Source organism: Haliotis rubra, unplaced genomic scaffold, assembly GCF_003918875.1.
Source record: "Haliotis rubra isolate DU_JTF1 unplaced genomic scaffold, ASM391887v1 Scf1498, whole genome shotgun sequence".
Lineage (NCBI taxonomy): Eukaryota > Metazoa > Mollusca > Gastropoda > Lepetellida > Haliotidae > Haliotis > Haliotis rubra.
In genome coordinates this window covers 112975-140449 of record NW_025765445.1, presented here as the reverse complement: position 1 = coordinate 140449, position 27475 = coordinate 112975, and the positions used below count along the sequence as shown (strand labels likewise).

The 27475-nt window shown below is 39.7% G+C and overlaps 1 protein-coding gene across 1 annotated transcript; it reads left to right on the top strand.

Moving 5' to 3' along the window:
• The first annotated feature begins 25 nt into the window (after positions 1 to 25).
• LOC124270079 (mitoferrin-2-like) lies at positions 26 to 25117 on the top strand. Its single transcript, XM_046705100.1, is given in 7 exon segments — positions 26 to 396; positions 7354 to 7573; positions 17482 to 17538; positions 19135 to 19229; positions 19231 to 19308; positions 19310 to 19725; positions 24955 to 25117. Coding segments are annotated over 6 exon segments (972 nt in total). The 5' UTR covers positions 26 to 273; the 3' UTR covers positions 19709 to 19725; positions 24955 to 25117.
• The last annotated feature ends 2358 nt before the right edge of the window (positions 25118 to 27475 follow it).

Below are 27475 nucleotides of genomic sequence, written 5' to 3'. Positions count from 1 at the left end.
ATAACAACTGAGCCACTATTCTGCGTCTCGAGTGACCTGACAGGTGTTGAAACGTCAACTAATATAGTGTCTACCGGACCGTGACTGATGCGAGTTTTCTACATAAATGTAACTAGTCAGTTAGAAAGTAGTACATTTCTGCCACAGCGCAAGCATGGCGGAGTTCGGTTAGCGAGCTCCGCAAGGGTACGTGTGTGTATTGCAGTTAAAAGCGGCAGCGTGTAAAGATCGGCGTGTGAAACAGTCTCGGACTTGAGCGTTATATAATCTACAATGGAAGAAGACGACCCATATGAAAGCTTGCCAGCATCATCAACTATGGTCACCCACATGGTGGCAGGGGCGGCGGCCGGAGTCATGGAACACTGTGTTATGTACCCCGTTGACTGCGTGAAGGTAAATACACGAGGGCCTACCCGGGGTGACACAGGGAGGGGCTGGGGCGGGTATCGCAGGGGCCAACTTTCGCATGTCAGGTCCCAACATCAGTGTTGATGATGTAATACCAGTTCGTGACCAACGAGTTATATAACTTAGCAAGGTGCACGTGAGGTAAATATTGTCATAGTACAGAGTTGTGACGTAGAGCCATCAGACTCGCTGGAAATTATAAGCACATTTTCATATTCTATCAGATATTGTGTTCAATGGCGGTAGTGACAACGCAGCTGTCAAGCTACATCATCCTCATTGATGATGCTTTAAAAGCAGGCATCCATTCAAAACATATGCAGGTCCCTTGGATACACACTGGGTATCATTTGGGCCCATCTGTGTCATGTCAACGTTATTAACTTACCTTCAACCAAAACATTTGGAATGTCATTTGATCAACCAGTGATCAATGTTTCCCTGCTTGATCCTGTGCATTGATAGCAACTATTTTCGATGAGACATGGCTGACTAAACTGACATTTCATCTTGTAATTGAATTAATGCTGGAGCAGTGTTAAAACCAGACTCTATGAATATCGGTAGTTTGTACCGCCTCCATGGGTTAGTGGATGGAGTTTCTGCCCAGACAATGGAAGGTTGGTTCATACGAAAAGATGTAAAGAGATGGTACTTCTTCTTGTCCTGCCTGGCTCTCACCATATGGGTAACTGTGGAGGACTTGTCGGCTTGGAATCAGCATACGCAGGTCTGAATTGGGTATCCATGCAGAACCGTAAATTCAGCAATTAATAGTCCAAGCAGACTACAGTGTTTGCTCTCGGCATAAAAATTTAGGAGTCATCATGACCCCCTGGTGTCATGAGAGGGAGTCATTGACATGTTTTCGGAGTTGACTTCAGTTTGGAACTTTCTTCAAGACATCAACTGTGATTGTTTAATAATGACAAAAAACAAGGTAAGGCAGGTCAGGTATTTAATCAGCACTGAGCAGTCAAAAAAACAGTCATTGCACAGAAACTAAGTTTAGATTATCTGAACTAAGGGCCCAGTAGTATTGTGTCAACAATGACACAAACTTCTAAATTCATTGTGTATTTGAGATAGCTTTTGACTTTGAGTCAAATATGCAGGTTTTCTGCATCGTGCCAAACACTGTCAGACCACACACTGACACACACTTGCATGGAAATTAAATTGTTCTTAAACTTGATATTATGATATGTCAGAATAGCATGTTAAAAAATGTCGGATGATCGTGACTTGGTGACTTGGTTACGGCTATCATTCATTGGACAACAGATACTGTTTTCTCGTGAACCGCCCATGTTAAGAGCATGAACAGTAGCAGAATTAGTCAATACCTCACTCTGACCCAAATTAACCCCATTGGAACTTTGGTATAGAAAATGATCTCAGTTACCTTATTATGTGTTTCTCCAAAGAAGTCTTTAGGTTTGTTGATTGTCATGGAAACCCTGACTGGGGGGAAAGTTATTCTCAGGTTGATCACTGGTTTGTCCTACCCTGACTTCATTATTTACACAAACGGCTTAAATATGGTCCTGTGACAAAATAAACATTAAAGATGGTTTACTGACTTCCAGATGTCAGATTTGGGGTCAAGTATTAATAAATTTGAAATAATAGGACTCTGGAAACAGAGTCCACATTATGCCACATCTGTAGTAACATAATGTTTGGTGATCTATTGATTGTGTTAAATTCATCCCTGCACCATCATGTGCTACCTGAAGTCACATTCTCCCCATTTTAGCAATGTCAGTAATGAGTATATTTAAGTCCATCTCTTGTAGTAACCGCCTCCGTGGTGTAGTGGTTAGAGCGTCCGCCCGGAGAGCGGAAGGTCGCGGGTTCGATCCCCGACCGCATCATACCAAAAGACGTTAAAACATGGTATTTGTTAGTCCCTGCCTGGCGCTCTGCATTAATGGGTACATCAAGGACTGGTCGGCTAGGAGTCAGTATAATGTGTCTGAGTGGGGTATTCATGTTTCACTGCGGCATGGTATCTTAGTGGGCTAGCACTATAAAACCAGCTTAAGTGTGGGCTAGTACAAGCAGCCACACATACATTTACACACGCATGCACGTCGTCATATGAGCGAAATATTCACAAGCACAACGTTAAACCCAATTTCACCTCACCTCTCTTGTAGTAAATTTACCTGTGCTTCTAACTATAGTATCAAGGTCAAGGTCAAACATTGACAAGTCCACATGACCACTTGTAAGTAACGATTTGCATTTCAAGTTGTAGTCCACATTTCTTCTATGTATCTAAATGTGATATATGATTATGGTAATGAATGTAATGAGTGTGTGATGAGCTCCCAGGTAATACAGTTCTACCTGTTCCAGGGTTGTAATTAAAGTTTAAACTACCTGTAAATCAACTGATTGTTGCATTCCTTACATCAACTGAATGTACTCCTTGCCTGCGATATAATAGTAAAAATATTACAAGTCTAATAAGCTCAATTTTAAGACAAAGCAGGAAATAATTGAGTAAGAAAAAAAATGTTGACTTTAAGAGCTAACTGTAACAAATAGAGGCTTAGCAATTGTCTAATTAAAAACTATATTTCATGACATCATGTGTTGTTGTTTCATGACTTATCTGTTACAATTCCGTTGTCTTGAAATCATCCAGTTGAATAAAATAAGTGAATGCACCTTCATCATGTGTTCATGCCTTATCTGTAGTCATGTGGGGTCTTACAGTCAACTTGTGGAATAAAACGTGTCAATGTACCGTCATGACTGTACGTGTAATAATTCGAGGGCTCCTTTATGACTTGTAGAGTGTGTCTGAAGCACAAGAAATCAAATTCAGTGACAGAAAACAAGCACTGGCATGACATCCTTATGAGTAATGATCATAAAACAGTTTGAGGGGTGGTGAAGTAGCCTAATGGTTACGGCGTCAGCCTGTCATGCTGAAGACCTAGGTTTGATTCTCCCAATATGTACAATGTATGAAGCCCATTTTGTTCTGGTGTCCCTTGCCATGAAACTTCTGGAATATTGCTAAAATTGACATAAAACTATACTCGTTTAAAGTAGTTTAGGACTGCCCTTTTTCAAGGTAATCCTAATTTGTATAGACCCTTCCTCCATGTGTTCTGGAAGCAATTTGGATACTACCCTTCTAATTTTCTTGAATCTTTGTTAAACACATAAATATAGCAAACCTAGTGAATGTCCTTTTGTTGTTGTTTAACATCGAATTCAGCAATGTTCTGTCTATGTAGCAATGTTCTGTCTATGTAACAGCTGTTTCTCAATATTCAAGTCCAGACAAGACAATCCAGTGATTAAGTTCATGAGCATCCATTGGCTCAGTTGGAGAATTTGGTGATTTCCGTAATGTGACATACATAGTATCAGTAGGATAGGTAAGTGCGTCACATTGTTGTGCTATTGCTATTTTGTTGAGTTAGTTGATTTTCTGTTGACCCGAGACTATATCCCAAAGTTACAGTGTGGTTTCTTTGTTGACGTGATATCAAGGAACCTACCAACAACATGTACATTTATATTGATGCATAAAAGTTTAAAATTTCAACTCTGAGGTAATCTATGTATATGTATGACTTGGCTGATGACATTTCTTCATTTAGTTTTTTTGTTGTTTAACGCCGCACTCCGCAATATTCCAGCTATATGACATCAGTCTGTAAATAATCAAATCTGGTCTAGACAATCCAGTGATTGACAGTATGAACATCGATCTACGCAGTTAGCATGTGATGATATGTGTTAACCAAGTACATTACATTTCTTCATGCCACTACTGCATGAATTACTGCGGGTAATATAAAGTTGTCTCTGGTTTATCCAAGTCACACATCCATTAAGGAAAACCATTTGACAGTCTTGGGATGAAGGGGGCTTGCTTTTTTTTTTTAAGTGTTTTTCTGGGACAATTCTGATGTTGGTACAATCCGTGTCCCTCTATTGCCATGGTTGACTGGGGATGTTGACAGTGACACCAAATCCCCCCCTCCCTGTCTTGTTATTTTACACCATGACCACGGGAATACTGGTTTCAAACAGTTTTACACATGACCTTGCCAACCTGGCTCTACAATATATTACTGGAAACATGCCACTCACCATACATGCTTCCTGTTGAAGTGCTGTACTGAGTCAGTGTCTAGGCCAGGAATTGTGCAGCATATATAAAATGTAGGGTTAGAAACTAGATCCCCCGGTCTGAGTTTCATTATTTCGTTTAACTGTTGTGAGTCCTCGTTTTTGAACACTTCTGAAAAGAAGCATGTCATATCTTTAATGAATCTGATTTCTGCGGGATTAGGGGTTATTAATTGTTTTATGTAAAGTGTCTTTGTCATTTGTTGATGTTGATGGGAGAAGTGACATTCCTACACTGTAAAGATCTCAAATATACATGTTCAAAATGTAATGCAAGTGAAATGTTCATTTGTTAGCTAAAGGATGGAATATCACATGATTTATATTTCAGTTTTGGTGTGGAAATAAAAATAAGTTTTAGAATTTTGCAACAATTTCAAACATTTTATTTGAAATAAAATAGGTTTACACCATTCCACATGTTCAGTTCCTATGGGTATAATCATAAATGAGATGGTTTACAATGTCCCTGCAAGCTGCCTCTGTGGTGTAGTGGTTAGAGCAACCGCCCGGAGAGCGGAAGGTCGCGAGTTCAGTCCCTGGCCGCGTCATACCAAAAGACGTTAAAATATGGTACTTGTTGTTCCCTGCCTTACGCTCGGCATTAATGGCTACAACAAGGACTTGTCAGCTCAGAGTCTGTATAATGTGTCTGAGTGGGGTATTCCTACTTAACTGTGACATGGTATCTCAGTGGGCTAGCACTATAAAACCAGCTTAAGTGTGGGCTAGTACAAGCAGCTGCACATACACATACAATACACATATTCTTAAGTACGACGTTAAAGCTCATGTTACCTCACTTCACAATGTCCCTGCAACTTTCAGTGTGTTCTAACTGCATGCTTTATTTTGATTGCATATGAATATAGGCTCCTAATCTGTGTTTATTCATGGAGAAATACTTTTCATCGAGATGATTGTAGCTCTAAGAGGAGCACAATAGCCACACTTCAAAATAGACTAAACACCTTTGTAACCCCACAGTTCCGCGAAATGATTGTATGAGCACAATACTCATTGTAACATAACAGAAAATAGTAGTAGTTCCACAGTCAGTTGTGGCACAGAGCCTTCCTGAGAAGTGAAATATGTACCATATGTACTGACATGTACAACTAAAACCTTTATGTACATGATACATAGTCTCCCCCAGTGTAGTTTGATATCAACTATATCAACACTAGTTGATCAACATGATAAAGTTACAATTTTGCAAGGTTTGTTTAGGAATGTTAAGTTTTCATACATAAGTGTTGATCAGTTTAATATGAAAAGACACTGAAGAATGTTGTATCAGCCAGCATCATCGTCCAACTTTTAAAGTTTGTAAACATTCATATAACCAGTATCTTGAGTGTAATGACTCCAGCTAGCCAGCTTCAGAGGCAGAGGGATTATGATGTCGATTGTGATGTCATGGTAACAGATGATATCACAATGCCCTCCCAAATGACTGGGATTCCCTTATTGAAGGGATGTCTTAATGTAATCTGTTGTTGAAGCCAGTTTTGGATCATAGATTGTGGGGAAACTCTGCAATTATTATGATAAGGATTCAGTGAAAGAATCCAGTTGCAGTTTATGTTATGGCTTGAGAATATAAGGTTTTGATATAATGGAAAAAAAACAACATCCTGATCATTTAGTTATATTTTTATGTTATTTAATGTATTTAGATACAGGGGACCCCTTATTTTTTATTACATTATATTTAGATTTTTTTCATTAGGTTCTGAAAAGCAGCCCTGGAATTTGATGCATCATTTTAAACAGTTATTGGACAAATGGCTGTGTCTACACTGCTGATCACAGTTTCATTTGTTTTAGGGACGGTGGGGTAGCCTAGTACAAGTAGTTAAAGCTCTTCACACCGAAGATCCGGGTTTGATTCCCCGCATGTGTGAATCCCATTTCCGGTGTCCCCTGCCGTGTTATTGTTATCCTCCCAGCATGTAATGCGGGGGGATATAGTCGACACCTTGTCCGTCTGTCTGTCTGTCCGTAATCATTTTGTTTCCGGAGCATAACTCAAAAAACATTCAATATTTTTCTGCAAAACTTGGTAGATATATTTACAGACTTTGGGCATTTTTATTTTTCTCGGTTTCCATGGAAATGTTTTGGACTTTGGCCCAAAAGGGAGGTGTAGGTTTCGTTTCCGGAGCCCAACTCAAAAACTTCTTAATATCTTTCAGCAAAATTTGGCAGAGGCAGAACCAAAAGTGGTGCCTTTTGCTATTTGCAGTTTTGGCATTTTTTTTCTCCGGTTTCAATGGAAACGATTCAGACTTAGTCTCAAAAGGGAGGGGAGCACAACTCACAAACCGTTGATTATCTTTCAACAGAACTTGGCAGATATATGAGAAAGACCTTGAAGAGGTGCTTTTGCTATTTACAGATTTTGGCATTTCTATTTTCTCTGTTTTCATGGAAGCGATTAGGACTTAGTCTCAAAAAGGAAGGGTGGGCTTCATTTCCAGAGCACATCTCGAAAACCGTTTAATATATTTCAACAGTACTGGGCAGATATATGAGGCAGATCTTGAAGTAGTGCCTTTTGCTATTTACAGATTTTTTGGCATTTGTATTTTACCGGTTTCCATGGAAACGATTCAGACTTAGTCTATAAAAAATTCAAGCTGGACTTTATGTAACTGTCAGATGATTTGTTCTTTCAAGTATGTTGGGGCCGGGGGGATATGTCATCTTCTTATTTCTCTTGTTTGAATATTGCTAAGAGTTGCATAAGACTAAACTCACTCACTCATTTTGTTTTAGACTCGGATGCAGAGTATTGTGCCTGATCCCAATGCCAACTATCGCAGCTTGGCCGACGGTTTCGTGAAGATCCTGCGTTACGAAGGCATCAAGAACACTGTGCGTGGAATTAGCGCCATGGTGGTGGGGGCTGGACCTGCACATGCTATGTACTTCGCCAGCTACGAGAAGATCAAGTCAACGCTCAGTAAAGGGAAGCAGGGCAACCACTTGGCTAATGGTGGGTTAACTTCAGCACTGTTTGGAAAAACAGGGTGGTGTAGTAGCACAGGAGGGTTAAATTCAAACACAACTTAGAGGTTGGGCTGAAATATAACATTGTTGGAAGAGGGGGATAGAGTTCTGACACATAAAGGGTTAACTTTGACAAACCATCATAGATGGGGTGATCTGTTGACATATGAAGGGGTAATTCAACACGTCAAATATGGTGGTTGGTTTAAGAAACATGATTCATTACCTTCAACATTTTTGGAAGACATGGGTTAGTCTAATGGCACGTATTGTGTTAGCTTCGACAAAGCATAGAATATTGGTTTCTATAATATACATAGATGGCTATATACCTTCAACTGCAAGAAAGGTGGGGCTATGGACACATGAAGGGTTAATTTGATTGTGCTCTGATTGACGACTGAGAGTGAATATGCTGTGACAGCAGTTTGTCATCCTCTATTTTCTGTGTATGTAAGGGAGCTTTTTATGCACTGAAAGCAAAAATATTAATATATTTTACAATAGAATTCTGCCTGCTTTAAAGTTTCTGCAGTCATGTTTTCAATATTAGGCTCTATTCAACTACATTGTTATCTGGTGGTATGTCCTCTAAAGGGGAAAACAAAAGTGGATTCATATGCTAGTATATTATCAGGATTATAGACTTTAATAATGTATGAATCAGATAGCACAACCATTACATATATAACACAGTTTATCGCCAGCTGTGGTGCTTTTGGTAAAGTAATAACAGAGCTCCAGATAAGATTTAGCTCATGTGGGTACTGTACCCACTGTATTTTTTTGGAGTGGGTATTATGAATTTTGAGTGGGTATTTCATTTTCCGTTACCCACTGCTTTCATATATGTGCGTATTTCACATATTTCTAGCGTATTTCAGTCATTTTACTCACCTAAGTATTATGTCATTGAGTAAGTTTACTAAGCAGGTATGTTCTGCCTTATGTCATACCGAAGCAAAACCAACTTAAATATAATGGAAATGATTTCAAAAAAAATTCACTCATCCTATACTGCCAGTTCAACTTGATAGCAATCGATGTTTTTTTCCATTACGCAAGCGATTTTTATCGATATATTCCTCACGCATTTGTATTAAACTTTTTGCGTACCTGACATTTTAAATGCGTAATTGGTACGCAACAATTATTTTTCAATGCGTAAGTGGAAATTTTCTATGCGTATTTTACCCGGATACGCAGCTTATCTGGGCCTCTGTAATAACATCACCGTTCATAGCTGTATGGTGCTGTACAACAATGTATGATAGTGTTGTGTACTGTAGCTCACCTGCGGGGGATAAGTATTGATGGCATGCAATTATCATGTGGTATTGGCTGGTATTATCATGAGGCATGGCAGCAGGTGGTGGACAGGTTGAACAACACAAGGATCAATAATTCTTCTGTTCTCTCAGACAGCTACGTTTAACTGATAGATGTAAACAATATTCTTCACAAAGGGTTACTAGTAATTTAAAACTATGTCAGTTTGTGTGTTTGCACTGAAAAATGAGAGCGATGTCAAAGCGGTGTTCAAACTGCGTGTGAGCGAGCGAGGAGTTCTGGCTTCAGAGTTCACGCGGAAGTTGAACAGCGCTTTGACATCGTTCTTCGATTCTTTCCCCAAACAACAAACACATTCAATCTTATAATTTCTCGCACTTTGAAGTTTACACATACGTTTTTCCACCCACTTGTAGATGATCATTGTTTAGTGTGTTTTAATACCTGTAAAATGTTGTAATGCCATTCGGTTCAAGAGCGTCGTATTGCAGCGATGTTTGTATACACAGCGATTTCTTTTTTACACATGTATCCCAACCCTTGAAGAAATAGTTCTCAAAGTATTACGATCTTTAAAATATAACAACAAATTAGTTATGAGGTTTTGAAACTGCTTCAATAAGTATAATCAATAACAGTATCAAACAGAAACAAATATCAGAAAATAAACAATACCATTTTAACAAACTGGCATTGTACCTTTTCATATGCAAATACCTTGTTTGACTGCGTAATAATACACTGACCGACTTGAAGTTGTTAGCGTGGCGCGAATAGGAAGCTGATCTTGTTGTATTCTATTTATTTGTGATTGTTTATTGTGAAATTTATTGAGCAGTTGTAAAACTCAGACCTCGGGCAGAAAACCGCCAGATGAACCCATGCAAACTTCGCGAAACATTAAACTCCTGTGAAAGGAACAATGTTGAGGCAATCCGTTTGGTAGTGACATTGCCAAACTTGGGGTGACTTGAAACAGATTAAGTTCGAAATTGGTATCACCAATTATTGGGGTCCTTGAAACCCGAAAAAGCGTTCACCTGCATTATGAGCGGTGTTTACACAAGTATGAGCGATTAGAGGGGTTCAAGAGTAATGAACCTTGAAATTTAGATCACATGACCGCTCTCTCAACCAACCAGCGTTAGAATCTGTGTAAACTTGAAAGCACGAAAGGTTACTAGTAATTTAAAACTATTTCATTATGTTTTCTATGCTTAGTTGTGCTAACCTGAAGGAATGTTCGTGACTGCAGTCTGTCATGCAGTGTTCATTTTAGAAATTTGAAAAGTGGGACCAAATGACCCCACCCAGCCCAAAAGGTTGGGGACATTTGGCAATACCATGGGTCATTTGTAACATATGTTACACTTTCTTAGTAAAGTACAGATTCTTGTATATTTTTCCTTATCCTGACTCATGCTTATTTGCTTGTCTTCTTCTTCTTTACGAACACAGTGGAACACTTGTATCTCCCAATTGAAGTTCCCTTCAATGTAAAATCACAAATTAGTACTCACCACGAGTTATCTTTCCCCTGGCAAGGGCGCGGGAACGAGGGCGCCACCTCCCACCATGTGCCTCACTCTCTCCTTCTTCGCCCAGTGAGCTGGACGTGAGAGCGCCTGTGTCTCCCACACTATATCCTTTATTTATATTTAGTTTGTTACCTCTTATATTCATCTATAGAGGTGTAACTAGGATCCTTATTCAACATGCATTGATATTTATTCGTGTTTCTGCTGTTTTATTCACGGTTCGCCGTGTTTGCTCAGCAGTTTGCGTTAATGAAAATCTGCACTGTTTGTAAATTACGTTACTCTGCTACCGATCCGCATTTAGTATGCCCTAGTTGCATAACTCCATGCTCTATTGTTTCACGCTGCAAATTATGTATTAATTTGTCTAATTCTGCCTTTGATAAATATTTATATTCCGTCTTGAGGCAGGCGGCAGATAGATCTCGGAAGCGATCCGGGGTAGAATAGGTCTTCAGCAACCCATGTGCTTGCGCCATAACAAAGGCGACTATCTTGTCGTGAAGAGGCGACTAGCGGGATCGGGTTGGTCAGTTTAAGCTGACTTGGTTGACAAATGTCATCGGTTCCCCAATTAAGCAGATCGATGCTCATGCTGTTGATCACTGGATTGTCTGGTCAGACTTCGATTATTTACAGACCGCCGCCATATAGCTGGAATATTGCTGAGTCGCGGTAAAACTAAACTCACTCACTCACTCACTCCAGATCTGGAAACAATCTTCAGTCATGGCTAATAGATCAGAGTCAGATATACCCTGTCAACTGTTGGCAGACCTCTACCGTCTGGTGTTCCGCCTGAGTTACCTTCGAGAGCGTGGGGCGCAGATCGCTATATCAAGAAGCGCCTGCATCCCAGGACATTCCATCATCACAGTCTAAGACTAGAAGAGCTTCTATGTGCGTCTCAAGCGTCGCTCGAACCCCCAGGTCTACAACCGTCAAAGGGAAATCCACGAAGGCTACTAAAAACTTTGCTTCTGACATTCTACCTGTTTCAGAATTGTGTTTATATGATGATGACATTCCGATTATCATTCCAGATGTAATACGGCATAAGAGGCGACCAGTATCGGCTACCGTCACTTCAGCGCAGATCAACACGCGCCAACCAGAGATGCCTACGCTGATGCCTGAGATTATAACTGAGGGTCCCGTCACTGTCACAGAGGACACCCTCAGCGCCAGCGCAGACCGTCCCAGGCGACCTGGTTAACTAAATCATGATGTTGATGGAAGACCGATCACGGTTTACAGAGCCTCAGCCAAGGGCCCTAGAGCCCAACCCGTAATAAGTCATGAAGGGCCCCAGAGCCCTTCTATGACTTCGTGTAGGGCCCTAGAGCCCACAAAGCGTGCCTCCACGAAGGGCAACCCAGCCGATGCTCGAAGCCTTTCGCGAAGAGCGTCCCAGGTCAGCCTCCGCGAAGGATCAGATCTTCACCAGTTCTGCGAAGGGGGCTGCGGAGGAGGAGTATTTCACCCGAGCTCAGACCCTGTAGAACACAGAGGTGGATTGTGCGAAGCAGGCTCCCATATAATGATTGGGACTCTGACTCGATACCTTCCCGAAGGCCATCCGCGAAGGTTAAGTGGCTCCAAGTCATCTTCACCCCGAATATCTAGAAGGGATTCATCGAGCTTATCTGAAGCCACCAGCGTTAAGCGAGGAAGTCTCCTCCAAGGTCTCCCTATACTAGCCACTTTCGTCAGTCCGTTCACCACAATCTTCTGCAAATCGATCTTCTTACAGATCTAGGGACTCCACCTCACTCTATTATATGTGATCTTACGTCAGAAGAGGAAGAAGGTATCGTATTCTCAGATGCAGAAATTAGATACTGGATGGTGAATGGATTGGAACTTGCTTCCCCGTCTAAGAACGAGAACTCAGCTCATACTTATTTGATGAAGGAAGATGATGCGGACACTATCTCCTTACCTCCTATTGACCCGATAGCAGCGGTTCCAGCTAATCTGGATACAGCCTTTACCAAATCTACGAAATTCCAATCAACACATTTCCCGGTTTTCAACGCCAAGAAATTTGCAGGTCACAATATGGACTCCTTTTCCAAGGCTCAAGAGATTGATGACAACTTTCATTTAATCAGTGATGCCAAGTCCAGAAATTACAGAATAGACGATCGCAAACTAGCCCAGTTGGATACCATTTCTAGGAGAATGTTTTTTTTGGATTGAATAGATCTAGAACTGTCTATGAAACTCTCATCACCAAGTTCAAAGATTCTACAGAGGAGGAAGATAGAATATTACTCGGCTCTACTCATGCAGAAAAGAGACCATCAGTTCCTTACAGATCATTTGTCAGCGCTTACTGAAGCTACTACCATGGCTCGTCGTCAGGGTCTACTAGCCTCCTGCAATTGGGATAATCAATTTCACGGAATCACTCTACGCTGCCCCATGGTCATAAGCCCTTACTCTTTGGTGGTAACATAGACAAGGTCTCCAAAGAGGTGTCTAAGGACTCTAGAGAGGTGCTTATGATCAAGTCCATGGATCACGTTAGCGAGAGCGTCATTAAGCAATCATCCTTGAGATACTCTGGCAAGTCTAAATTCTCTGGACTACAGAAAGCACGGGACAAAAGAAATTGGCTACAGCAAAAGGTCCCAGGAATCTTTTCACGCCTATACAGCAATTTCAGAGGAGGATCAGCAAGAGGCAGATCATCCAGAGGTTCCCGCGGATTTAGACGATGAAATACAGGTTCGGAACGACTGGAGTCTTCCACCCCCAGCCGTTCCAGTACAACCTTCTCAAGTGGGTGGACGCCTTCAGGTGCACTGGGAAAACTGGGGATTACTACAAGATCCTTATGTATCCAACATCCTACAGCACGGATATCAAATACAACTCAAGGCCATACCTCCGTTAACAGTCATCCCTCCAAGGTTCGACTTTCAACCGGCACAACTACCTATGTTAAGAGAAACAGTAGCTACTCTGCTAAACAAACAGGCCTTAGAAGTTCTGGATCAGTGAAACATCGTACCAGGTTTCTACTCCCCAGTTTTCCTAGTGCCCAAGAAAAATTCCAAGGAAAGTTTAGATCTCATATACAACATGAGCATCTTCAACAAAGACTATCTAAGCAAACCGCCAGCGCGTTTGCATGATACACTTACCGCAACTCGCACTTAATTCGTCCCAAAGATTACATGGCCAGCATAGATTTGCAAGACGCATATCTACACATTCGATTCATCCCAATTCAAGGAAATATCTAAGATTTATCCTAGACGGGGAAACATTACCAATGGAAAGTATTTCCTTCGAATCTCATCGCCCCTTGGGTATTCACAAGAGTGGCCGAAGCCTATTGTCGCTTTATACCTACATCGTCAAGGTCTTACATGGCGCATTTTACCTAGACGACCGGGATACAAGTGGATCCAGATCCACAGCGTCTCAGACTACAGCTGAACTTTATAATCAAGTTACTAACACAACTAGGATGGTTAGTAAAATCTACTCAAGTCGGACCTAGAACCAGCGCAAGATCTGCAATTTCTAGGTATCACAAATTCTAACAGCCCAGAATCGTATAGTAGTCCCGGAGGACAGATGGATCAAGATCCAACAGTTAATCCCACAAGCCTTACTCTCTCCGCTACCACTCTGACGGTGGCAGATCCTATTGGGACTACTCACATCAGCCCAAGACTTGACAGTCAGAGGCAGGCTTCAATTCGTCGTTACAAGTCCTCATCAATGCGCATCTCGAGGACCCTCTACCGTTCAGTCTACCAGATTACGTCAAACCTCATCTACTCTGGTGGACCAAGAGATTGAATGTTTGCGTGGCGTCTCCTTAATAGAGCGCGGTCGGAAACACATCTCTACGATGAACCAGCGTCACTACAAGGTTGGGGAGCCCACCTGCGCCTACAAGACAGCGTCAGGCCTATGGAGCAATCAAGAGAGCAAATGTCACATAAATCTGCTAGAGATGCAAGCAGTCATAAATGCCATAAGTCACTGGAGCAACCTACTACAGAGCGGCTCAGTTGATGATTCACACAGACAATTCGACAGTGGCGTTTTATGTGAACAAACAAGGCTCAACAAGGTCACCGAACCTACTGTCTCTATGTTTCCGATTATTCGATCTAATCAACAATCTAAACATACATGTCAGAGCTTGCCACATTCCAGGAGCAAAGAATGTATTAGCAGGCGGCTCTCGCCACACCTACCGTGCATGCGACAGAATGGATGCTCCACACAGAGATATTCACTCAAATAATCATGGAAATAGGATCTCCACTAGTAGACCTATTAAGCCACTTTCGATTCAACAAACAACTGACAACTTTATTATTGCCAGTTCCAGACCCACTAGCATGGGCAGCGGACGCACTAAGCATATCGTGGGAGGGACTCTAATCGCGTCGCGGCTTTCCGCCACCAGCGTTAATCCCACAAGTCTTACAGAAAATCAGTCAAGCGCCAGAGCCTCCATCTGATTTTGGTCACCCTACTGGCCAGCGAACGCGTGGTTCCAAATCTTATTCAAGAAATCGGACAACCAATTCTACAACTTCCAGAGCGCTCGAATCTATTGATACATCCGCACACCAAACAAGTGCACGGAAAACCAGAAGTATTCCAACTTCACGTATGGATTGTATCAAGGCATGTCTGAATAAGAGGTTATTCAGCCAGGCGGCAAAAGCAGTCACGCTTTGCACTGGGCGTAACTCAACTCATAACCTTATACTGCATGACAAATGGCACAGTTTTGTCAATTATGCTGCAAAGAAAGGATTTACAGCCAGATATGCTACTCATCCTCAAGTGGCGGACTACTTATGTTATCTACGACAAACTAAGAATCTAAAAGGCTCAACTTTGTCCACTTATCTTGCAGCATTAAGCTCTGTCATAACTATGAGAACAGGCGTCAAGTTAACAAAGACCCCAGAGTTACTCGCTTTGCTACAAGCATTCCGATTGGAGGATCACAAACGGAAGTTTCACGCTCCAGCTTGGGATCTAAATATAGTGCTCCAACACCTCACAAGTGAGGCTTATGAACCGTTAGAATCTACATCGTTTGAATCACTGACCCAGAAAACTTGTTCCTGTTAGCGCTAGCTACGGCTGCCAGGATGTCAGAGATTCACGCTTTGGATTACGAGAGAACACGCTTTGATGATATTCATAACATCGTTCATCTGGGACTACGCTGGGATTTTATAGCTAAGAACCAATTGCCAGGTCAACCAGACAGATTATTCCATGTCCCAGCTCTCTCATCCATACTTGGACCTCATGATACGATGGATCTATCACTATGCCCAGTCAGAGCACTGAAAATATATCTCCACCGATCCAAACAGAGGAGAGGAAACTTCAAGAGATTATTTATCCCTCTATCTACAGCTACGCTGAGGACGGAAGTCTCACGTTACTACTATCTCAATTTGGATCAGAACTGTCATACTACGTGCCTACAAGGCTGCAGGACTCGACCCTCCAAGACCATCTAATCCTCATGAAATTAGAGCTAGCATCAACACTTGCTCTACACGGCTACTGCTCTTTGAATACCATAATGGAGGGTTGTTTCTGGAGATCCGATATGGTGTTTGCCAACCACTATCTGAGAGATATCACCACCAAGGACGTCTCAGGTATCCACCATTTCGGTCCCATGGTCCTCGCTCAACAGTTGACAGTTCCTTGGAGAAGATAAGTCAATCTTACAGATTTATACTTATCTGATATCAGTACTAAATAGCTACATGCTATATATATATTTTGCTTAAGTTCAATCTATTATCTTAAGCTCAGTACTATGGTTATTATATCATACAATATATTAGCTAACAACTCAAAGGAGTTTTGCTATTATATTTAGCTTAAGTTTCATCATATCTTAAGCTCAGTAATATGGTCACATTTATATATATATTAGCTAACAAACTCTACGGAGTTTTTGCTATTATATAGCTTAAGTTAAATTATATCTTAAGCACAGTACTATACTCATATAGCTTAAGTTTATGCATATCTTAAGCTTAGTACTTTGGTTACTTCATAAAAGTATATTAACTATAAACTCAAGGAGTTTATGCTATCACATTAACAACTTAAGTCTACTAGTCTTAAGCTTTGTATTAATGTTGTACATACTTTATCATAATAAGTATATTGTAATAGTTATATTGTAATAACCCATATATGGCAGCTGATAAGTTAGCAGCAGGAATTCATCAGTTCAGTGCCTTTATGAAGTTCCCATAGGGTTATTACAGTCATTACAATTCAAATCACTAATTATCAAAATCCAAAGTATTATATATTCCCACCTCCATAGCCGTTCAGGATTCTACAAGCAAAATAAGCATGAGTCAGGATAAGGAAAAATATGTAATTTTCTGAGTAAAATTGATATTTTATACTTATCCTGACTCATGAGGTAAGCCCTCCCATCCTCCCCACATAACACTTTGGATTTCCCTGTAAATTCAAGTGTTGGGCTCGCTATAAAAGGAGAGAGTGAGGCACATGGTGGGAGGTGGCGCTCTCGTTCACGCGCTTGCGAGGGGAAAGATAACTCGTGGTGAGTACTAATTAGTGATTTTACATTGAAGGGAACTTCAATTGGGAGATACAAGTGTTCCACTGTGTTCGCAATGAAGAAGAAGACAAGCAAATAAGCATGAGTCAGGATAAGTATAAAATATCAATTTTACTCAGAAAATTACATTTTTGTTGGGCGGTGGGGTAGCCTTGTGGTTAAAGCGTTCGCTTGTTATGTCGAAGACCGGGTTTGATTCCCCACATAGGTACAATGTGTGAAACCCATTTCTGGTGACCCCGCCGTGATATTGCTGGAATATTGCTAAAAGCGGCGTAAAACTAAACTCACTCACTCACTGTACTTTTGTTGGGTTGAGTCCCATCCAGGATTCGAACCCACACCCTCAGAGTCAGGCACCTAATTGCCAGCACGCAAAGTCAGCCACCTAACACGTTCAGCCCGAGAGAAAAACATGTCTTGTATTTTGATTTTTTAAATGTTTTGTTGCAGGAGCTGCAGGCTGTGTTGCTACGTTGTTGCATGATGCTGTCATGAATCCTGCTGAAGGTTAGTGTTGTATATATGATGCTGTCATGAATCCTGCTGATGGTTAGTGTTGTATACATGACTCTGTCATGAATCCTGCTGATGGTTAGTGTTGTATACATGATGCTGTCATGAATCCTGCTGAAGGTAAGTGTTGTATATATGAAGCTGTCATGAATCCTGCTGAAGGTAAGTGTTGTATATATGAAGCTGTCATGAATCCTGCTGAAGGTAAGTGTTGTATATATGAAGCTGTCATGAATCCTGCTGAAGGTTAGTGTTGTATACATGATGCTGTCATGAATCCTGCTGAAGGTTAGTGTTGTATACATGATGCTGTCATGAATCCTGCTGATGGTTAGTGTTGTATATATGATGCTGTCATGAATCCTGCTGATGGTTAGTGTTGTATACATGATGCTGTCATGAATCCTGCTGAAGGTTAGTGTTGTATACATGGTGCTGTCATGAATCCTGCTGATGGTTAGTGTTGTATATATGATGCTGTCATGAATCCTGCTGATGGTTAGTGTTGTATACATGACGCTGTCATGAATCCTGCTGAAGGTTAGTGTTGAATACATGACGCTGTCATGAATCCTGCTGAAGGTTAGTGTTGTATACATGATGCTGTCATGAATCCTGCTGAAGGTTAGTGTTGAATACATGACGCTGTCATGAATCCTGCTGAAGGTTAGTGTTGTATACATGATGCTGTCATGAATCCTGCTGAAGGTTAGTGTTGTATACATGATGCTGCCATGAATCCTGCTGGAGTTATATGTTTTATATATACTGTTATGTCATGAATCCTGGATTAAGAATCCAATTAAGTCAGGACTGCAATTGCTGTTGTTTCCTGTTGTTTAACACCAGCACAATCATGATATATGACTGCAGCCTTCAAGCTGTCGACCAGTCATTTGTCTCTAAGCTACACACTGATGTTCAGTGTTCACTCAACAGCTGTTTATCTTGATGGTACAGTAAATTTAATATTGATGTCACATATGACATCTTCCACACTGTTATCAAATGTACCGGTACTGTTATTTGTGTATGAGAGATTGTAGGCTGTAGTCGTGATTAAGGGGCAGTGGTATTTCCAGGTGATGGGTACTCGTATTTCAGCAGACCTGGTTCAATTCCATATATCGGTAAAATATATGGGGGTGGTTTCTCATGTCCATGTCTCATGTCTCATTGCTAACATATTGCTGAAGGTGGCGTACAGTTCAACTCATTGACTATTTTAAGTCAAGGGTGGTGGGGGAGTCTGGTGGTTAAAGCGTTCACTCGTCACACCGAAGTCCCGGGTTCAATTCCCACATGTACAATGCGCGAAGACCATTTCCGGTGTCTTCAGACATGGTATTGCTGGAATATTGCTAAATGCGGACTAAAACCCAACTCACTCACTACAATGTATGATTTTTTGTGTCTCTTGCTGTGATGTTGCAGGAATATTGCTAGAACTATATACTCACCCACTCATATTACAGGTAAGGTGATTGATTTTATGTGATCATGCATTGTTCTCTTGACAGACTAAAATGAATATTAAGTGTCTTGTTGTCCAGAATAGGTCTGACTGTGTTTTCTCTGTTAATGTTGCAGTGGTCAAGCAGAGAATGCAAGTGTATGGAAGCCCGTACAAGACATGTATTGATTGATGTGCAAAGACTATAGTTCAAGAGGAAGGTGCTTTCGAGAGCCTTCTATCGAAGCTTCACAACACAATTGACTATGAATATTCCTTTCCAATGCTTGCACTTTATGACTTACTTAATTTATGCAAGACTGCCTGAACCATCAGAGACAGTATGACCCTCGGAGTCATGTGATATCAGGTGCTTTAGCAGGTGCTGTTGCTGCTGCTGCAACCATGCCGTTAGACGTTTGCAAAACCCTGCTCAACACGCAGGAGCAGTGCTCTCGGACTAAGATCTCATATGTGAATGGTATGGCAGCGGCCTTCAGGACAGTTTACGAGTTTCAAGGAATCACCGGTTACTTTCGAGGCATTCAACCGAGAGTGATCTACCAGATGCCCTCGACAGCAATATCGTGGTCTGTGTACGAGTTCTTCAAGTTCACAATTTCGAAGAAGCAGAGAGATGACAGTCACTACCTCTCGTCGCCTGTCAAATCGATGCCTGTGCATGCTGCTACTGCCGCCTCCTCCAGATGACATGTGACCTTCGAAAGGTATTGTCATTGGTCAGTTAATGCTGATCATTGGCTGCTAGCAGGATCTTGCATTGGCAATGGTCAGGAAGGTTCTGATTGCTTTCAGATAGGTTTCAGTATATGAGGAAAAATTACTATTGAGTATATTTGAACATCTGACACCCAGTGTAGAGTATCTTGTGTTAAGTTTAGCGAAAATGATGAAATGAATGAGTCAGGGGAAATAATTGTTGTTGAATAATCACTTTTCATTAAGTAACAGCACTACATATGTAATTTGAAACATATTTTATATTCAAATCATGAACGTACAGTCTGTGAAATGGCTTCCTGTGATTGTAATTAAATGTGTTTCTTAATACTTTTCAGTTTATGGGTGCATGATGTATTTTTTTATTTAAGTACACTTGGTCCAGAATTTTGTTATTTCTTATAAGTTTTAAAAAGGGGGTAAATATCTCAAATGTTTTATCTGGATATGTTGCTAAGGGCACCAACTGTTGTGTGAATAGTGCAGTTATTCATAAATAGTTGTATTCATATAATACTTTTTGAATTGATGCTGTGCAGAAGGAAAGCAAAATAATATTTGAGATAATTCTTCATTTTACATACTCAGGAAAGTAGAGAAAGCGAGAGTGATTTTCTGGTTATATTTTGTTGCCAGATTTATTTTTGGATTATTGAAGGTTTGTGAATCAAAGTTTCTAGAAATATATCAGCTTCTTCATGTGGGTTATAGTCTGTTTGCGGTGAAAACGTACTGATGAATTTCACTTTAAACAAAAAAGTAAATCAAATAAATTGAAATTAAGATTGTGAATCCTCATAATGTTACTTTGCCATTTGAAAATTTTATCTCAGAATTTTATTCAACTTGGGATGAAAGTTGTTTAACAAACGATCATAGTTTCAAATCGGTACTATTGGTTAGTATTACAAGGGGGTATGCACATAAAATGAAACACTGATATCAAGTAGGGTTGGTCTAAGTTAAGGCTCATCACGCATCACATCGCAGCATTTGTTTCACTGTTCCAACTATCTATCGCTTTACCCCCCTTGTAATACAAAACCAATATAAGCGATTTGAAACTTTGATCGTTTGTTAAACAACTTTTTTAAGTTGATTTAAAATCTAAGATTTAAATGTTCAATTGGCAGAAATTAGAATTATGAGGATTAAGTAATCTTAATTTCACTTTAATTCGATTTACATTTTTGTTTAAAGTGCAATTCACTGGTATGCGTTTTCACTGCAAAACAGACTATAGTTTGACTTATAAGTTATAGTCAGCCTATTGTTTGTCGACCACGGTACTTAGTGTTTTGTTGCAGGTCTGTGGGCTGGGACTTTCATGAAGCTATTCCACATATTGAATGTACATGCCAATCTGTAGCTCTCAGGATATGACCATTATATTTTGCTTTTAATATAATAATACTATGTACAGTTAATAGTGAAGTCCAGTTGGTACGTAAATTTGTTTAATCAATCGCTGATTTAAATTTGAAGACTATCTTCCATTTGAAACACATTTCAATAAGGTTATGAAATGGATTTCACCTCACAGGTCTTAATCAAGGGAGATAATTCAACAGAGGGTCAAAGCTAGTTACTCTCTGAAGTGATAAAGGTATAATCAACAGTTTAAACATTATTCATGGACCTGCTATTTATCACTTTAATAGAGGGAATCAAGGGAGGGTTGTCACATAACATGTCACAGGGGAGGGCATGAAAAATATAATTAATATTTTAATGGGGTTATGACAAATTGTTATGTATGTAAGTTTATGTGTAACTTTGTTGTATTTAAAACATTGAAGGGAGCATCATGAAGAGTCGGACAAATTTTGGGGACAATTTTAATTCAACGTTATCTCACCCTTGATTCCCACCAGTCCCAAGCCCCAATGTTAATGAGCACTCTCTTAGTTTTATTGGTTAAGTTTATAACCATCACATTTAGTCATGGCCATGTAATGTATTGCCATCTATGCATAACATGAGTTATCTCCCTTCAGTCATCAACGGTGGTGGTTTCTCAAATATACTCAAGAAACTTGTCATGTGTCAGAATACTTAATACTAAAAATTATCAACAAAAAGATCATCTTTATTATAAAAGAAACAGTAAATATACCTACTTAACTAATACAGCTCTTCTAGAGTACAGAGTGATGGAGATTGTTCTGAATTTAACAGATAGATAAGAAAGTAGTCTTTTGCTGTTGAAGTTTCTTCTCTCAAGGGAAACTGTTTGCTAATGCTTGTCATTGTTTGAAACTGGTTAATCATTGTTTGAAGAGTATTTGTAGTACATAGCGCCTAGTAGAGCTGAATGAGATTTTACATCAAACATGTTAAACACAGACTGTAAAATTCGCTTTTGTACTTTTGGACACATGACTTATTTATCAATGTGCTTTCCTTCCTTTACACTCTTTTGATCATATGTAATAATACTGGTGTGTGAATTTCACATTATTGCTTATCCTTGTGGACAGAGCACTTCATACTCTGCTTCTATGAGTATGATTCAAGATCTATTTTGTCACTAGCAGTCATCCAGCATCCATTATGCTATCAACCAAAGGAATATGTTTCAGGCAAATAATAACTTTCTCAAGGAGCGTGGTATTTAGTATTTGTAAAATAGGGTATAAACATGGGTTACATTTTTTTATTCTCCTGGATGTTTGACACAAGTGATAGGCATCTTTTGGATAAATCACAAGCCCCTGAACTTATTTGGGTACACAGACAGCAACATGGCTAGCAAATATTTTTGTTGTACTTTTGGGTAAACACTGCCATTGCTGAAGGTTCATCCTTTCTTACTCATGTTTTGAAGTGATCTTTTCATGGATGTAGAGGAAGCCTCATGGTTAAGGCATTGGCTGATCATGCCGAAGACAGGGATTTGAGTCTACTCATGTCTATTTCTCGCGTCCCCGAACCGTGTGCGTCATACCAAAAGACGTGAAAATATGGTACTTGTTGGTCCCTGCCTGGCGCTCGGCATTAATAGGTGCAACAAGACTGGTGGTACAGAGTCAGTATAATGTGTCTGAGTGGGGTATTCATGCTTCACTGCGGCATGGTATCTAAGTGGCACTATAAAACCAGCTTAAGTCTGGGCTAGTACAAGCAGCCGCACATACATATACACACGCATGCACGTCGTCATATGAGCGAAATATTCTCAAGCACAACGTTAAACCCAATTTCACCTCACCAGAGACAAGAATGGACGCCTCAGTAGAAAGTAAAATTACGCATTTTATCTTCTTAACGGTCCATGTTATTTGAAATTGTGTCACAAAATATTGCATTGACCCAGACTTCTATGAATGGTTTGGGGGCGGTGGGGTAGCCTAATGGTTAAGGCGTTCGCTTGTCACGACGAAGACCCGGGTTCGATTCCCCACATGGGTGCAATGTGTGAAGCCCATTTCTGGTGCCCCCTGCCATGATATTACTGGAATATTGCTAAAAGCGTGCATAAACCAAACTCACTCCTCCACTATGAATGGTTTTGGCAGCCATTTTTGCTGTTAATGTTAAGCAGTGTCGTCCCAAGGTCAAGTCTTACTGTGAGAAAACACACATCAGGTCTTCATATTGTCCTGGTTCTCGCGTGTGAAGATTGGTTTCTTTAGAAAGTGGGCTTGCACTCAACTTGTATGGCTTTTTCTGACAATACAGACAAACCTCAGCAACTTCTAAACAACAATGGCCCCATTACCGGTCATGTCAAACCCATGGAGATTGAGGTGTGTCTGTATTTTCTAGATTTTTCATGGTTTTATATCCGGTTTATTGGGTGTTTACAGAGTGTGATTTATTTCTCTTTTAGGAATTGTTTACTGAATTTTAACAGGTATAACCCTATTGGTTTCTGTTATCCAGCATACATATTGTCACAACAAGGTAGATAATAAACAACAGGATTAAGAGGCGTGCTTACGAGTTGCATACTGCCCAGGAAGTTGAGATTGATAATATGATGTGCTGTTGAGATTGACATCCAGTGATCGAGGGAAAAATACCAGCACCTTGAGCAAGCACTAGTTGCCTGGATATGTCGCTTATATAAATATCCTATAATAATAATAATAAAAAGTATATGCAAGCCGACTATATATGCTGAGACTAAGTTTGTCCTAAGCCCAGTTTTACATATTTACAGACACCAGTGCTGGTTAAATAGATAGAAGGGACCTTGTACCATCTATTTATATTACCTTTAGAAATTTGTAAGTTAGATTCATGACTGAAAGGAAATTAGTAATTCAAACTTATGGGTTATCAAATAAAGCGTCTATAAGTGAAAAGCCAAATTTACTAATATGGTGTGAATGACATTTGGTACCTGACATAATAGTTAGCTACCTGTTTCTTTTAATGCATTCCTTTAGAAGAGATTTGAATTGTTTGAGTTTTGTTTTCATTATAGCGGTTGGCGGGATGGAAAACATTTCTGTTTTGTTGAAAGCATTGATAACTTGAAAATAGAAATATTTCTAAAAATACCCTCTTTTAAAGAAGTTTTGTTTTTATTCATGTTCTGAAATTCTATCAATTTTGATATCTAGGTGAAGGTGAATTAAAGATATACTGTACTAGCCTGACTGGATTTTTCTAGCCCCCGGACTAAGCCGGGCCAGTGGCTATTTGCCTACTAATACAATGTTTTGCCAAAGAAATGTGTTCGTTTTGAGCGCAGTGTTCTCTGTCACCCATATTGTGTCTGTGAATACCTTTTTTAATGAATCTACTGTTCAAAGACTCACATTATTACAAACAAAAGACTGTATCCGTTTGAGAAGTGAGTGGGTAGTCTAGTGGTTAAAAGCGTTGGCTCGTCACGCTGAAGACCGAGGTTGAATCCCCATGGGTTACAACGTGTGAAGCCCATTTCTGGTGTCCCCACCCGTGATATTTGCTGGAATATTGCTAAAAGCGTCGTAAAGCGAAACTCAGTCAGTCAGTATCCATTTGATAATATTATTATTTTCTGAATGTGGGGTTTCACAACATAATCTAGAACTATGTTTGAGCATTTGAGGGAACATGTTTTTGTAAATTCGGTAATTCTTTAAGGACATATTCTTGGCAGAACACTAAAACAACTGCTTTTAGTGCGAGATAGTAATGTTTTCCAAACCCTGTTCATAAGCTTTTTGTGTCATAGATGCATAGCCTCTCTATCATTTTGTCTAATTACGATGTATTTAAAGTCATTCCAGAGCTGAACAACTGGTAATGGAGACTATCCCATACACACAGCTTCACCTTAATTTGCCACCATGTGACCAGCAATTGTCCAATCATAGCCTCTGATTCTAAAACCATGTAACCTGCATCTGGCCAATACTAGCCATGGATTGAGTATCGTCAACCTCGTCGTCCATCTAACCTATGGTCCACAATTCCTCAAGGAGTGCTTGTCCATTCACGGTAGAAGATTTATCTAAAATATTCCACAGTTTATACAACTGAAAGGTTTATATTCCACTCAACATCAACCATTGACAATGTTACTGTCAGGAGGAGTAAAAACCAAGGAATCAACAGGTCATGTGACTGTTGCCAAGAAACTTATGTCATGTGACCCTGTTACTAAGGTAACTTGAAGTCATTTGACTATACATCGGTGCTGCAGGGTGTCAGAAGAGAGACTTTTACACTGCGAGCAGTGCAATAATATTTTAGTGCTTTATTCCTCAACTAGATCTGGTATTTCCCTTTTGTTGGAAGAAGAACTTTCACATAATGGAGTAATTTTAATGACATATCGTCCCGTTGGCATTTTGCTGAAAGAAGAACTTTTACAATGTATTGCCAGGTGTGTTTTAATTGCAGAATCCAGTGAGATGATTGTGCTGGATCTATGTTCCTAACTATTTCCTGAAGTGATGAATAAATTGTGTGAGTGCGGTGTATGTGATTGTGGTAAGAAGAACTTGCCCAGTTCAACCCTGTGAAAGAAGTCCAAAATGGCTGCCATTTGTAGAAAGCAGACTTTTCTCAGTGTCGAGCCAAGGAAGAGGATATTATGCATCTGACCTGGGCCTACTAGGCTTGAAAGCGTTACCAATGTGATGAGAAAAATGACTGCATATGTGGAAAGATGAAGACTTTCTCAGTGTTGTCAGTATTTATTTACACGAATCATGTTGACTGCACATGTGGAAGAGCCGAACTTTCTCAGTGTTGGTTGATCTGAAGAAACTCCAAAAGAACATTGTTTATCTTTTTTCCAGTCATATTGTTAAAATTTGAAGAATGTGAAAATAATATCAATGCTTGTTGCAGAATCAGATCTATTTGATTGTTACCAATTCTGAGGTGCGAGATGACTCAATTATAAAATAGCTTCCGATCGAACCCTCTTAGCAAGACATAGGCATTGTAGGTTATTTATTAGAAAAGGCGTTCAGATATGAACCTATTTTTTATTTTGTGAACAATATACTCCAACAAGTCCAGTTTAGTGATAATTAGAAGATGTATGACCCGTATGTTGCATGATCACTTTCATGATTTGTCTTGACAAATATTTTACCTTTCTAGTTATCTAACCATTTACCAAGACCGATGACATTGATTAGTATACAGGAAAGTTTTGGGACACTTTGGAAGTTTTTTATGTTTCATTTCATCTCCAATTGGAACAAACCAGATATTTCATAATAACTTGTTCAACGAGATGGGATTTAAATTTTGAATCTGTTTTGTTCTTTTTTTTCAGAAGATATTTAGGAAAGGCTAATGTGCTGCTTTTTTTTCACCCTAAATAACCAGAACTCCTTGAATTACCGGTTTCTTCTTCAAGCCCTGGCTACTGGACATTATGATTTCATTCAGTCTGTCTGCAATGCGTTCAGTTCACAGTGTTATTAAATTGGAGTTTAGGAGTTGATGCAAAATGGCCTGCATACCACTTACACCTAGAGTAATAAATTATTTATTTTTTAGATGGTAAATATAATCTTTCCCTCATGATATCCAATCTAGGTATATGGTAGTACTTAATGGTAAAAGTTGAAGTATGGTCATCAAGCTTCAGATATTTGTAACTTTGACATGTATATTCCTGGATAAATTTACCTTGATATCTTTTTAACTAAGAAGGCAGGTTAGATTTATTATGTGTTCCAAAAAGTAATCTGCTTGGAAACTGTTTTGTCATTCAGAGTATTTGAATATTTGAATAAATCTTATTTAGACACAGCAGTGTAAAATTGCTCACCAATAAGTCTAGATATATTTGAACTTGGACATCATGAGGGAAGGATTCAATTTGTCATCCAAAATATTTCAGCAACTTCTCCTCAGTTTGTAAACAGTAATAACAAAGCGCCTTTGAGCAGCTGAGCTGGATATCGGTGCTATACAAATGTTAGTATGTATATGTATGTAATAACCAGTGTCTTGACTGTAAATAGAACAGAGAGATTCTTGATGTTATTGTAATTCGACATCATACTAGCTGATGAGTGTATTCATTCACAGATAGTCATGGAGTCATGGGCTTATATACCTGTTCTAGATACATCACAATGACACCTAACAACCGCGCTCCATCAGTACAAGTCTTACAAACGTTTCATGTGAAAGATACCTTTTATATGAGTAAATATTTTATTATATTCATTCACAGATAGTCATGGAGTCATGGGCTTAAATACCTGTTCTAGATACATCACAATGACACCTAACATGCTCCATCAGTACAAGTTGGCAAACGTTTCATGT